Source organism: Echinops telfairi, unplaced genomic scaffold (assembly GCF_000313985.2).
Source record: "Echinops telfairi isolate 266 unplaced genomic scaffold, ASM31398v2 ScPeMD7_3533;HRSCAF=4204_1, whole genome shotgun sequence".
Classification (NCBI taxonomy): domain Eukaryota; kingdom Metazoa; phylum Chordata; class Mammalia; order Afrosoricida; family Tenrecidae; genus Echinops; species Echinops telfairi.
The window spans coordinates 8943940-8959663 of NW_022107432.1; the positions used below are offsets into that span (position 1 = coordinate 8943940).

The window sequence follows — 15724 nt, forward strand, 5'->3', positions numbered from 1 at the left end:
TTCTTCTGAGAATTTGTTTCACTTCCAGTAGGAACAGTATTTTTATCATTTCTAGTCAGAGAACCCACTTGCTCACATGACCAGGCAGTTTCTGAGATTGCATTACGGCGAGTGCACCTCGTAGTTTTTTTGTAGACCGGAACTGTCCTCTGTAAGCCAGCTCTTGTCAGGGCTCTGGAATCCACTTGTACTTGACGTAAATATTGCTGTAGAAGATTTTTTTCTAATTTAGGTTTGAAATGTCTTGGAAAAGGAATTCCTATAGAGTCAAGGTCACAGGTGGGTTACCCTCGCTTACTCCAATTGTACAGTGGTACTGCTCATTCCTAGGCTGGAGTCCAGGGGTAAAAAGAAAATGGCCCCTTTATTTGAAGTGCAAGGAACCCCGGTGGCACAAAGCTAAGCACCGGCAGCTGATGGTTAAGCCTCCGGGGCTGTTCCGCTCTGCCTATGGGGTCACTGGGAGTTGGAATCCACTCAGCAGTGCGCAACAGTAACAATTCAAGTGAAATGAGGATTTCTTATATGTTTGTCTAAATAGCAAAAAAAAAAGGTATGATTGGGGCATTTTTGGGTGAATTTTCTTTAATCAGTACAGTACTATTTTCTGGTGGTGGCTGCTCCTGTAGAGTTACAGTTCTCAGAAACCCACACGGACCTCGCCCCCCCCCCCTCCCCCGTCCTCTAGCGCCGCTGTCAGTCAACATTGACTTGATGGTGTTGAGTTTGGATTTGGACTGATAAATTATTTACTGGTATAGCACTTTTAAAACAGACAAATGAAAGAAAAAGGTCAGAGAAGTTGCTCAGATAGTTGAAAAGTTAAAGAATAAGCCAAAAGAGTGAACTATTTTGATTCTAAGTAAAAGAAAGCTGCAAGTGCTATGTGGTGGCAGGAGTTCACACAAATAATGTGATATGATAATAGCTACCTCCATATATGAAGTATGTTTTTTTTCCCTACTAGAATCTATATTATAAGGCAGAAGTTAAAAATATATACAACTGAATTGATCAGGATTGGGGTGCGAAGGAGTTGAGGATATTGGCTTGTTGAACTGCCAGATCATGTTGTGTGGTGCCATCGAGGTGGCTCAGACCCATAGTGACCCTATTAAGCACAACAGTACGAAACCCTGCACAGGCTTGCACCATCCTCACAAGTGAGTCTATTGTGGCAGCCAGGGTGTCAATCCATCTCCTTCAGGGCCTTCCTCTTTTCTGCAGCCCCTCCACTTTACCAAACATGATCTCCTTCTCAAGGACGGGTCTCTCCTGACAATATGTCAAAAGTATGTATGACATAGCCTTGTCATCATTATCTCTAAGGAGCACTCTGGTCCTACTTCTGCAATGCAGATCGGTTTGTCCTTGTAGCAGTCAATGATACTTTCAACATTCTTCTCCAGCACAATTCAATGCATTGATTTTTGTGTGGTCCAACTTACACATGCATATGATGCAATGGAGAATACCATAGCTTGGGTCATGTGTACCTTAGTCCTCAAACTAACATCCTTGCTCTTCAATACTCTAAGGAGGTCTTGTGCAGATTTATCTAGTACAGTACATCTTTTGATCACTTCCTGCTGCTTCCATGAGCATTGATTGTGGATCCAAACAAGACAAAATCCGTGACAACTTCAGTCTTTCCTCCAATTATCATGAAGTTACTTACTGGTCCAACTGTGAGGATTCTGGTCCTGTTGTGAGGATTTGGGTCTTCCTTACATTGACTTGTAACCCATAGTGAAGACTGCAATCCTTGATCTTCATCAGCAAGTGTTTAAATTCTCCTCGCTTTCATCATGGAAGGTTGTGTTATCTGCATACCACAGATTGTTACTAAGCTTTCCTCTAGTGCTGAGGCTGTACTCTTCTTCATACAATCCAGCTTCTCTATTGTTATTTGCTCAGCATGTAGCTTAAACAAGTATGGTGAGAGGATTCAGCCCTGACCACACCTTTCCTGATTTGTAAACCATGCAGTATTCCCTTGTTCTGTTCGTACAACTGCCTCTTGATCCATGTACAAGTTCCACATGAGCACAATGAAGTGTTCTAGAATTCCCATTCTCCTCATTATCCATAGTTTATCATGATTCACACACTTGAATACTGTTACATAGTCAATGAAACAAATAAATATGTTTATGGTCTCTTCTTTGTGCCAAGATCCTTCTGATATGAGCAGTGATATCCCTTGTTCCATATCCTCTTCTGAATCTGGCCTGAACTTATGGTAGTTCCCTGTCAATGCACTCCTGCAATCGTTGTTGGATGTTCTTCAGCAAACTTTTACTTGTGCATGGTGTCAGTGTTGTCATTCTATAATTTGTGCATCCTATTGGTCACCTTTCTTTGGAATGGGCGCTAATATGGATCGCTTCCCTTCAGTTAGTCACATAGCTGTTTCCAAATTTTCGGGCATAGATGGGTGAGTGCTTCTTCATCTTTCTGAAACATTGCAATGGGTGTTCCATCAATTCCTGGAGCCCTGTGTTTGGCTAATGTGCAGTTTGAACGTCTTCCTTCAGCACCTTTGATTCTTGCTCATATGCTACCTCCTGAAGTGGTAGAATGTGGACTCGTTATTTTGGGTACAATGACTCTGTGTAGTCTTTCCATCTTCTCTTGATGCTTCCTGAATCATTCAATATTATATAGTGCAGGCCACATGGGGGAGTTAAAGATTGGAGAGAGCTCATAGAATGGGGTAAAACTGGGTGAGATTCTCAAAGAATGTGAAATGTTGATGAGGCCAAAGAATTGGTGTAGTTCATGTTAGAAAATGAAAGTGTTGGAAGAAGAGTAAATTGCTGCCAGAACTTAGATATCTCAGGTGGATCAATTCCAATTCAAGAAGAGGACATCCAGCACAGGTGTGTGGGTGACTTTAAGTGGAGAGAAGACAAAGGACAGTGGAGATGGAGAATTGGATGGAGACAGAACTCGTGAGCAAATACTTAGCCAAATACTCCCAAACTTGGGAGATAGACACTAGTATATTTTGGAAGAAGTGAGGAAGTAGGTTGATTACCTGCAGTAGCTCTCAGTGTAACAATGAGGTATTTCTACTGAAGGCAATAGTTTGAAAGCATCATTAGGGGATTTAGACTACCTGCTCTGCCTTGGGGTGTAAAAGTATCTGGGAGTTTTCTAAACTTACCTTATTTAGCACAATGGGAGATGCCTAAAGTTTATTAGTAGGAAGGGAAAAGTAAGGCACAGTATTGAAGCTACAAGAGATTTTATTTACCTTGCAATAGTTATCTCTACCCCTTGTCTGTTACTTTTGACATACTGTGGTGGCTTCTGATGCTGGAAGCAATGTCACTGGCATTTCAAGTGCCAGCAGGGTCACCCAAAATGAACAGGTTTCAGTGGAGCTTCTAGACCAGTGGTTCTCAACATTCCTACTGCTGTGATCCTTTAATACAGCTCCTCATGCTGTGGTGACCCCGTATGTGGGTGGACCCGCCTGGAGATGGATAGAGGAGTGGTGTCTCGGTTCCTAAGACCACAGGAAATATGGTCTTAGGCAACCCCTGTGAAAGGGTTGTTCCACCCCCCCCACCCAAAGGGGTTGCGACCCGCAGGTTGAGAACCACTGTTCTAGATTAAGAACAGTCAACAAAGAAGGAATTGGCTGCCCTCTTTTTAGGAGGTATCCACCATAAACCTTATACATGGCATAGACTTTGTCAGATAGTAACGATATAATGAATGAAAGCCTAATAACATTGTCGGAGATAGGGCTTTTGTGTGGGAAGGCACGTGAGGGTATGTGACTGAGGAGAAGCTGCTTTCTCAAAGCAGAGCCAATCGTAGTGGCATGAATGGAGTCACACCTGGGGGTGGGGTGGGGTGGACCCTTCGGTGCTAATGGGGCACAACTCAAAGCAAGAAGAAACAGCTACAAAAATCTAATAATTAAAACTTGGAATGTATGAGAATGACGCTAGGAAAATTAGAAATTGTCACAAATGACATTGAATGCATAAAGATCGATATCCTAGGCATTAGGAGCTGAAATGGGTTGGTATTAGGCATTCTGAGTCAGAAAATCATATGATTTACTATGCTGGAAATAGCACAATCAAAAGGAAAGGCATGACATTCATTGTCAAAAGGACATTTCAAAAACGATCGTGTAGTACAGTGGTGTCTGCGATAGGGTTATATCTATCAGTCTTCAAAGAAATGCATTCAATACAACTATTGTCCAAATTAATGCCCAGACCACAAAAGCTAGTGATAAAGAAATTGAAAAATTCTACCAATGTCTCCTGTTAGAAATTGATCAAACATGCAATCAAAATTCATTGGTAACTATTGGTGATGGAATGCAAAAATTGGAAACAAATAGAAAGGAATTGTAGTTGGAAAATATGGTTTTGGTGCTAGAAATGAAGCTGGAGATAGCATGATAGAATTTTGGAATACCAGTGGCTTGATCAAAGTAAATTTTTTTTTCAACAACACCATACATATGGACATCTTTGTATGGAATACTCAGAAATCCAAAAACAACATGATCGATAAGCTCAATATCAGTAGGTAAAACCAGGCCAGGACAAACCAGTACAGGTCAAAGCAGAAGAAAACAAATCCATGCAACCAAAATATGACCTTGAGTATATCTTCCCTGAATTTAAAGAACATCTCCTGAGCAGATTTGCTGAATCGAGCACTAATTACAGAAGACCTGATGAGCTATAGGAGGATATCAACAACATCATATGAGAAACAGCAAAAAGTTAAGAAAGAAAGAAAATACAAAAGTGGATGTCAGAAGAGACTCTGACGTTCGCTCTTGATCATAGAGTAGCTAAAGCAAATGAAAGAAATGATGACGTCAAAGAGCCGAATAGAAAATGTCAAAGGGATGATCCAGAAGACAGGTTAAAATATAATGAAATGTGCAAAGTCCTAGAGTTAGAAAACCAGAAAGGAAGAGTATGTTCACTATATCTTAACCTGAAAGTACTAGAGGAAAAAAAGAGTTTAAGTTGCAATTTGAAAGACTCTGTGGGAAAAATATGGATCCATGTGCAGGAATCATCGAAAAAAGATGGAAAGAATACAGAGTCATTGTACCAAAAAGAACTGCCGGTAGTCACCATTCTACTACCAGTTCAGAAGGTAGCAGATGAGCAAGAACCAGTGCTGCTGCCCTGAAAGAAACAAAGCTGTGCTGAAAGCATTAGCCAATATCAAAGCCCTGGGAATTGATGAAACGCAAACAACTGACTGGAAGAGAGCTATATTTCTACCCAAAAAAAGGTGACCCAAAAGAATGCTTCACTTATAGAACAATGCCATTGATATCATCTGCAAGTAAAATTTTGCGGCAGATCATCAAGCCTCAGTTGCATCAGTACATTGACAAGGTTTCAGAGGTTCAAGGCAAACTCAGGAGAGGACATGGAACAAGGGATTCCCTTGCTGATGTCAGATGGATCTTGGCTGAAAGCACAGAATACCAGAAAAATGTTTACTTGTGTTTCATTGACTATGCATAAGTATTTGACTCCATGGATCATAACAGACTGGATAACTTTGAGAAGAATGGGGATTCCAAGACAGTTCATTGTGCTCATGTGAAACTTGTACATGGATCAAGAAGCAATTATATTAACAGAACAAGGGGATACTGCATAGTTTAAAACCAGAAAAGGTGCATGTAAAAGTTGTATCCTCTCACCATACTCGTTCAATCGGTATGCTAAGCAAATCACCAGAGAATCTGGATTATATGAAGAAGAGCGCAACATTAAGATTGGAGGAAGGCTAATTCACAACCTGGGATATACAGATGACACAATATTGCTTGTGGAAAGTGCGGAGAAATTGAACCATTTGCTGATGAAGATCAAGGATTGCAGCCTTTGGTATGTATTACAACTCAATGTAAAGAAAACCAAAATCCTCACAACTACAACTACCGTTATGAGAAATGGAGAAAAGATTGAAGTTGTCGAGGATTTCATCTTCCTTGGACCCACAATCAATGCTCATGGAAGCAGCAGTGAAGAGATCAAAAGGCACATTGCATTAGGTAAATCTGCTACACAAACCCTTCTTAGAGAATTTAAAAGCAAAGATATTACTTTGAGGAGTAAGGCATGCCTGACCCTAGCCCTGGGTTTTTTTTTTTGTTTTTTTTTTCTAGCCCTGGGTTTTCATGCGCTTTATATGCATGTGAAAGTTGAACATGGAATAAGGAATACTGAAGAAGAATGGAGGTGTTGTGAATTGTGATACTGGCAAAGAATATTTGAAGTATTGTGAAGTGCTAAAAGGACAAACCAGTCTGTCTTGGAAAAAGTACAACCAGAGTAGTCCTTAGAGGCAAGGACATGTTGTCAGGAGTGACCGGTCCCAGAGGAAGGACATCATGTTCGGTGAAGTAGAGGGGCAGCAAAAAGGAGAAGGCAGGCCCTCAGGGAGATGGAGTGACCAGTGGCTGCAACAAAGGGACCCACAGAGCAACAATTGTGAGTGTGGCACAGTACTGGGCAGTGTCTTAGTCTGTTGTTCGTTGGGGAGTTAGGGATGGAACCAACTTGACCATCACCCAACAGCAAGGTGACAACAGTTATTTCTGAGAAGCTGGGAGAGGGTGGCAAGCTGAGTCCGGAGAGATGAAACACAGATGAACTATGTGCATGAGAGACCAGCCACCACCAAAAGTTGAAGTCATGTGATAGCCAATAATATCTAGATGTGGGACGTGAGGCCTTCACGTTTCCAAAATAGGAACTCTGGTTTAGGAGGGTTTTGTTTGTGATGCCAGCAGGCAAATTGCTGATGAGACGCAAAATACGACTAATAAAACTGTGATGGAACAGTAGCATTTTCTTTGTGCCAGACTCTGTACTAAGGATTTGGTGTGGATTCATTGAATCTTTAACAAAACCCAAGGAGGTGAAAAACAGTTAACATTGTCATTTAAGTTTTATTAACAAGGAAAGTGAATTTTAGAGCTGGGTGTGTTAATGGCTAAGTTTTGTTCATAACATTCTTGATAGCAACAAAGCCCACATGGAAGAAGCACACCAGCCTGCGCGATCACGAGGTGTCGAAGGGATCAAACATCATCAGAACAAAAAATAATATCATTGTGAATTGCGGGGGGGCGGGGCGTGCGGAGTGGAGACCCAAAGCCCATTTGTAGACCACTGGACATCCCCTTACAGAATGGTCTCAGGGAGGAGACGAGCCAGTCAGGGTCCTATGTAGCAACGATGAAACATACAACTTTCCTCTAGTTCCTAAATGCTTCCTCCTACTCCCTATCATGATCCCAATTCTACCTTACAAATATGGCTAGACCAGAGGATGTACACTGGTACAGATAGGAACTGGAAACAGGGAATCCAATCCAGGGCGGATGGTCCCTTCAGGACCAGTGGTGTGAGTGGCGATACTGGGAGGGTGGGTTGTTAAGGGGGAACTTTTTACAAGGATCTACGTATGACCTCCTCCCTGGGGGATGGACAACAGAAAAGTGGGTGAAGGGAGACGTTGGACAAGGCAAAATATGACAAAATAATAATTTATAAATTATCAAGGGTTAATGAGGGAGAAGGGAGCGGGGAGGGAGGGGGAAAAATGAGGAGCTGATGCCAGGGGCTTAGGTAGAGAGCAAATGTTTTGAGAATGATGAGGGCAATGAATGTACAAATGTGCTTTACACAATTGATGTATATATGGATTGTGATAAGAGTTGTATGAGCCCCTAATAAAATGATTTAAAAAAATAATTAAAAAAACATTCTTGGTTAAGTTTGTTTCTTAACATACTTTGATATTATCTACTGGAAGAGGGTTTAATACGAATGTGTTATCTTAGTTGACATTTAATTCATTTTCACATTTCACATTTCTGGTGGCCTAGTGGGTAACAAGTTGTGTTCCTAAATACAAGGTCAGTAGCTCACAGCCATCAGCTCCTCCTCTGGAGAAAGGTGAGGCTTTCTACTCCTGTAAGGATTTATAGTCTTGCAAACAAACAGGGACAGTTCTACTCTGTCCTGTAGGGTTGCTATGAGTTGGAACTGACTTGATGGCAGTCAATTTGGTTTTTACATTTCTGAACTCTTCTATGGGTGAAAGATGAGGCTGTCAGCTCCCATAGAGATTTGCAGACCGGAAACCCTTTATGGGCTACTCGCTATGAGTCAGAACCTACTCATTGGCAGTGTGTTTGAGGTTTCTTTTCCAGCCACAGCGGTTATCATACGTTCCTAGCAAAGAGAATTAAAGTGGAGATACGTTGCTTACTTTTAAATCTTGACTTCTTTTAGGGGACGTGGTAGACTGTGGCTAAGAGTGGAGCCCATAGAACATGGCTGGGTAGCTCTGCCTGGTACGGGAGAAAGGATGTGTGAGGACCAGTCATGTTCACCAGCAACTGGTGTTATTAGCAGGTGCCAGGCTCAGTGTTGGTTTTTACTCCTGCAGCCTTCCTGCTGGTGCTGGTGGCAGCTGGAAGTTTGAGCTGGGCACGACCCCCATGAAAAGCTTCCCTTAGTTGGTTTTGTTCGATGGTTGACTCCCCATTTTTATTTCTCTCTTTCAGTCACTTTGGCTACCCATTTTGACCTCCTGACTTTTGTGTGGACTTGCAGTGTCTTGTTAAAAGCTTGACTGCTAGCAGAGGCCAGCAGTGGGGACCCCCACGGGGCTCCACACAAGAATGGCGTGGCTGTCCACCTCAGTAAAGATTTAGAGCATCAGAAACCCGTGGAGCAACTCTCCTCTTTCCTTTAGGGGCTCTTCACCCGGAGTCCTGGGGTTAAGAAAACCTTTAGACTGAAAAGGCCCTTCAGTGTCATCTACTTCCGGGTTTGTTGCTGGCCACCTTTGGGCTCTTGTAAGGTGAGGGTGTTGATTTACACACATAGAGGAAACATCTACAGTGGCAGTAGCTTTGGGTTTGGGTTCATGGAGCCAGCAGGAAGCCCCATGGCACAGCTGCTAACCCAAAGATCAGTAGTTCGAACCCCCCAGCCACCCTGCTGGAGAACAATAGGGAAGTCTGCTTCCATAACGGTGCAACTTTAGAAACCCTATGGAGAGTTCCACTCTGCCCTAAGAGTTGCCATGAGTTAAAATCACCTCTAGTCTAGTGATTTTTTTTCTCTCTTACAAAATGCTTTTTACCTTGCTTTTGATTTCTTACCTGCTCGTCCTGATCCTGGCTTGCTGCCTACCTTCTTGAACTCTTGGCTCTGCATCCTGCACCGATTGAGGGAACACTTGTGTGTTGGTGTTAGTCCCTGCTTCAGAGTGACTGTGTGACCTTGGTAAGGTCCTGTTTGTGCTCTAGTATCACTAGCAGCAGATTCTGTAGGACCTTTACTCAAAACGGCTCTATCGAAACATGTACGTTGTGTGGACCGGTCACCAGTTTCACTACTCTACTGTTTTACCATGACTGAATGGGAGAATTTTAGAAACCTTAATGAACACACAAAAAGTGTAGTACACTGAGGAGGAGGGAGGATGAAATCAAGTCACAAAGTTTTATGTTGAGCAAGCCGAGAAAGGACTCAAGAAAATTACAGACTTTCAGCCAAATTGTTATGTAATGTCATTAATAGGAGAGGGCGCTCTTTTCTTACTTTGTTCGTTACACAGAATTCCTGTTGAATCAATTCTGCTCTCCAGGTGGTAGTGTGGATTAATTTATAGGCTTTTATCTTTGATCCATTTGATCTTGAAGAAAACATTTACACAAATTGTTTTATGAGCTCTGACTAGCAAAAGGGAATATAGAACTTTCAGTGCTATGCAAGTTTGATATAGTGGAAAAAAGTAGATACTTTTCAGTTGGACAAAGATGGCTTAAATCAAGCTTTTTCAACCTGTTAATGAACATCGTGGAGAGCTAGCTTTCCTCTATGTAAGACAGGCATGATATAAGTAGTGTGCAAGTTTATGAAGATTAAGTGAACTGGTACTTGCAGCTTGGCCCACAGTAGGTTCATAATTTGAGTCTCCTTCCTAATGTTTAAATGCTTTCTGTTATGTGTAGATATCTGATATCCATGTTACTGGAGAGTCCGAGGACATGTCTGCAAAAGAGAGATTGCTCCTGTGGACACAGCAGGCAACAGAGGGTTATGCTGGGATGCGGTGTGAAAATTTCACGACCTGCTGGAGAGATGGAAAACTATTTAATGCCATCATTCATAAATACAGGTATGGAATTCACAAGTCTTTTTTTCTTAAAGCAACCAAAGAAATAGGTTTCTTCAAAAAATTTAAATTATGTTTTATTACCATAGAAGCAATGTCATATGCATGGCAAAGAAACATAAAAATGCAGAGAAGTAAAAATAAAAGCCTCACACCAACTATGTGGCATGTATGTAACCTCTTCGAGTAAATGGCCAAGACTTTGGCCGTTGATGAGTAAGCTAAAGAGATAAGTAAGGAATTGATGAGTAGTAAGGTAAGGAGTTAGTTCAGATTTTAGCTCAACAACTAGAAAATGATCGTTCCCTCAATAACTGCAAAATGATAGTAACAATGCCCACTTTGGTAAGGGAAACAGTTTCTTGGTAAGAACTATTAATAATGTCAGTACCTTAATACTTAAATTAAGCACATATACACACACTGAAATATATATACCCAAACCCCCTGCCATAAACTTGATTCTAACTCAAAGCAACTCTATCGAGAGTTTCCAAGCCTGGAGATTTTTACAGGAGCAGACAGCCTCCTTGTTCTGCTTCTGAGAAGCTGGTGGGTCAGCTGCGGACCTTGTAGTTAGCAATCCAGTACTTACCCCCGACACCTTCTAGTACTTAAACCAGGTGCATGGATCGTGACTCGGTTCTGACTCATAGTGACCCCATAGGACAGAACAGAACTGCCCCTGGGGGTTTCTGAGGCTGTAAAACGTTACAGCTGTAGAAAGCCTCATCTCTCTCCCAGGGAGCAGCTTTCAAACTGCTGACCTTGTAGTTAGCAGTCCATGCCTAACCAACTACGTACAGCACTGAGGGCTCCACCCTACATAGCACTTAATAAGTGCCAGTCACTGTTCTAAGCAGTTTATGTATATGAGTTCATTGAATCCGCACAGCAACCTAAGGGTGGTATTATCATTCCCCAATCAACGGAAACAGAAACTGGGGTGGGGTGGTGGTGGGGAAGTACTTGCTTAAAATCACACAACCAGCAAGGGAGTGCATTCATACCCAGTTGAAATTCATAGCCAGGCCATCTTGCTCTCTATCTTTCTATGCATTACACAACGCTAATTCTCCACTAAATATTTACTGAAAACTATATGTGATTTGAGCTCAGTCATCTTTCTTAGTTTCACAAAGATTACCTTGTCAGTTGTTGAAGAACTAAGTACATTCCTAAACTAACTAAGCCTAAACTATAAACTCACAAAACGGACTGACTGATTTGATCACAACAAAAATAATTAACTAAGAATAATTAATATTTTGATAACTTGCTGTCCATGAGACGCTGTGCTAGGTGCTGTACATGTATTATCTCCCTCAAGTCTTTCAGCAGCCTCATAGAGCAAGGACTATTAATAACTCATCTTGGTAGATGAGGAACTCAAGGGTTGCCCAAAGTGACCCTGAAAGTCAGTGGCAGCGCTGGAATTCATGCCCGAGGCTTGGTGCGCCTCAGAATCTACCTCCTTCCTGCAGCCTTGGCCTTGCTTCCTCTCCTTTCTCTCCTCCTTCTTGTCCTCTCTTCTTCTTTTCATCTGGCAATTTCAGCACATATAAAACTATGATAGATCACCCATGGTCCCGATTTTTAAACTAGAATAATTACCGGATTATAAAAGGAAACCAGGATCAACTTGCCTTTAAACTTGTCCAGAATGAAGTGTCAGATCCTCTTGAATAACAGAATGCCAACCCAGTGTAGTGCCCTGCCCACAGTGCACAGGAGGCTGTGCTGCTGGCACATTGTTTATGTGGGATGATAAAATCTTCTGGGCCTTTGAGTAGAACTCTTGGGATTGTTCTTCCTAAAGGATTTATATAATGACATACCTCTTGGTGTGTGCTCTGCTCTGTTCTTTGAAGTTTGTTAGCTAGAAGCAAGCCCTTTAGAAGACAGCCTTTCTTCCAGAATAATCTGCTTTAAAAACAGCCAAAAAAACCAATGATGTTTCTGGGCATTCTCTCTTCAGCAAACGTGAAGGATCATAAGTACAAAATGCATGTTGGATGTTTTTCTCATAAAACCTTAGTAAGTCACCGTATACGTCAAACATCTTAAAACATCTAGTGAAATTTAATGTTAGCACTTATAGCGTGCTGCGAGAGATTTTGGAACTTGTGAAAGCTGTCTGTTTTATACTTTGGTGGAGGACTTTTTAGAATATTGTTTGGCTTTAGCTTTGATCTTCAGCTTCCCCAGTTAGCATGGTTTCTTTCATTGGCATTTGTGGTAAAAATATTGTATATCAGGTTTAAATGCTGACAAGATGTTTTTGTTGCTGAAGTTTTGCTAAATTATTCCCTGCCTTGTAAAATCTCACTGTGGTTTCTTTCATTGTGAGAAAGCTTTCAACTGTACTTGAAGTGAAAGTCCCAGGCCTTCCGTTTTAAAAAGCAATTGAGTGCTCTTCTCCTGTGTGAGGTTTAAAGGTATTGATTTGAACTGTGTGCTTTCCACTGTTAGATGCCTTCACTTGCTCTCAAGATTAAAGAGGCAAAGTTATAAACAATGGAAAAATCATTAAAGCAGGCAGTTGGGTATTGGTGAGTCATACTCACAGGTAGGAGGTGGTATCTTTCTGAAAGGCCGCCCTTGGGTAGTCTCAGAGGGTAACACGGCACTAACAACAAGGTTGGAGGCTTCAGGACCCAGATAACACCTCAGAAGTAAGGCCTGGCAATCTTCTGCAGCGAGAAATCAACCATTGAAAACAACTCCCAACATGTGCAAAGTGTGCATGAGTTGGCATTGACTCACCAGCTACCGGGTTTTTTTGTTTGGTTTTACTTAACAATTATTTTTCTTGATAAGAACTTTCAAGACTTTGTTGTGTATTTGGACTTGCTGGCAAAGCAATCCTTTTAACTGGGCTTTGTTTTTATATTTACTTAGATAACAGATTAATGATGGATTCTTTTTGGCATCTGTAGTAAAACTATTCTGAGATGTCACCTGAATTTGTTTCTGACTCACATGCCAACTCTAATCATAGGGCATGCTTATTTGTCAAGGGCTCTGCAGGAAGTAAGGGCTTAGCAGGGTGTCTGTGAGTCTAGCAGGGTTGAAGAAAAGGTGGAGATTAATGCTTAGGCAGTGGGTCTGCAGAACCGAGGTCGAATTTGAAATATTTCTCAGTAGATTCTAAGTAAATTAAGTAACATTTATAATTTAAGTGCAAGCCAGTATTGTTTATAATAGTGTTAGAATTTTGAAAATATTTATCTTCTAAAGACTGGGAAATAGCAATCTGAAGTAGGAACAGAGTAGCAGCATCATTTTAATTTTAGAATTAGGAAAATCATAGTGTGAAGAAATATTAACAAGTATATTAATGTATACCTTCACTAGCATATTTTTGTTAGTTTCCACAAAAAATATGAAATTTGAAAATAATATGTTTAACCCAGTTAGAAACATTTGACAAATAATTTAGCATGCAAAAAATTTTCTTAGAAAACAAGAATTTTCTTTTTTATTATTGAAAGATCTGTGTAATGGTATACAATAGAAAGCATTTTTATTAGGATTGTTCATAGATGTTGCGCAATAAAAAATGACCTATTAAGGGAAAAAGTACCTACAACAGATGCAGATGCAATATGAATGCTGACCACCTATTTTTATATCTGAAAGCTCCAAAACATATCTCAATACTATGAAATAAATATTTCCAGTTCTTTATTAATAAAGAAACTGAGGGGCAAAGATTAGTAAGCTTAATGCACAAGCCTTTTAAGTAATGGAGATGATTTCTTTGGATTATTAAGCCTTTATATTGCGTTATAACTACTGGGGCTTCAAAAGTTCCTGGAAGTAGGATTAGGGCATGGTAGGGGGAGAAAGGGTTACAAAGATCAATCTAGAACCTCCTCCCAGGGGGACGAATAATGGAAGAGTGGGTGAGGGGTGACGGAGGATGATGTAAGATATGGAAATAATAATCTATAACTTATCAAGGGTTCGTGGGGGAGGGAGGGGGAAGAAATGGGTAACTGATATCAGGGGCTCAAGTGGGAAGAGAAGGCTTTAAAAATGATGATGCCGGCATATGTGCAAATGTGCTTGACACACTGGAGGAATGTGTGGATTGTGATAAGAGATGTAAGAGTCCCCAATAAAAGTACTTAAAAAAATTCATGGAAAAATTACATTATCTTTTAATTTCCTTTTTTCCATGAACTTTTGAAGTTCTCTCATGTAATGTATTGTAGACAAACAAAATATCAAGAAATGGAATCATCTTGAATGATTGTGGTAGCACAGTAATATACAGAAAATAGATATGTAAATCTTGATAATAACAATCTACAACAAATAGACATCAAACTAATAATATATGGCAAATAGATATGAAACATGTAAACTTAAGAAATGACCAAATATGCACAATTCCTTTGTAACATATTATTGATGGAAAAGAACATTTATTCAATTTAGAGTTAGCTATCTAAGGAAATATCACAGCAAGAATTCAGAATATGGCAACGATGAAACATACAACTTTGCTCTAGTTCTTTAATGCTTCCTCCCCTCCCCACCCACTATCATGAGCCCAATTTACCTTACAAATCTGGCTAGACCAGAGGATGTACACTGGTACAGATAAGAGCTGGAAACACCGGGAATCTAGGACAGATGAACTCCTCAGGACCAGTGGTGAGAATGGCGATACCAGGAGGGTGGAGGGAGGGTGAGGTAGAAAGAGGCAACCAATCACAAGGATCTACATATAATCCCCCTGCTTGGGGGAAGGGCAACAGAAAAATGGGTGAAGGGAGATGTTGGACAGTGTAAGACATTACAAAATAATAATAATTTATAAGTTATCAAGAGTTCGTGAAGGGTGGGGAGGGAGGGGAAAAATGAGGAGCTGATGCCAAGGCTCAAGTAATGTTTTGAGAATGATGGCTACAAATGTGCTTGACACATGGATGGATGGATGGATTGTGATAAGAGTTGTATGAGCCCCCAATAAAATGATTATTAAAAAAAAGTTCAGAGCATGGTGATAAAGAGGATGATAATGATGAAAAAAACATCAAAACCCTTAGCCTACGTAGAACAAGATCTATGGTTTTAGTATGCCATATTATCATAAAGAGAATAAAGCACTGAGGTTATGCAACGGGTAATGAGAATGAGAAAAGTAATATGATTTAGTGGGAGAAATTGTTAGATTCTATCTAAACAAGAAAAATGCATTTTGCTTTTGCATGAAATCTAAGTTAGGAAATGCTGTTCTTAATTCTTTCTAGGAACTTCATTTGTCATGTTCACTTTTCAATGAAAAGGATTCAAAAGATTAAAATACCACATACCTATAATTATTTCTGCTTGCTCTGCTTATATAGTTTTTCTTCATGAAAGATTATAAAAATCTTGTCACTGAAAACCACACTGGTAAGAACTCTTAGCCTACTAATGGGCTTTGGATCTCCACTCCGCACTCCCCCCATCATTCACTATGGTAAGATTTTTTGTTCTGATGATGCCTTACACCTGATCC

General features: G+C 40.6%; 1 protein-coding gene across 4 annotated transcripts in view; it reads left to right on the forward strand.

Moving 5' to 3' along the window:
• DST (dystonin) overlaps window positions 1-15724 on the forward strand; it is a 527522-nt gene that overhangs the window by 308661 nt on the left and 203137 nt on the right. For all 4 annotated transcript variants that reach the window (XM_045294845.1, XM_045294847.1, XM_045294848.1 and 1 more), the window contains exon 9: window positions 10046-10212. In XM_045294845.1, coding sequence (XP_045150780.1) covers window positions 10046-10212 — 167 coding nt within the window. The remainder of the gene's footprint in view (window positions 1-10045; window positions 10213-15724) is intronic.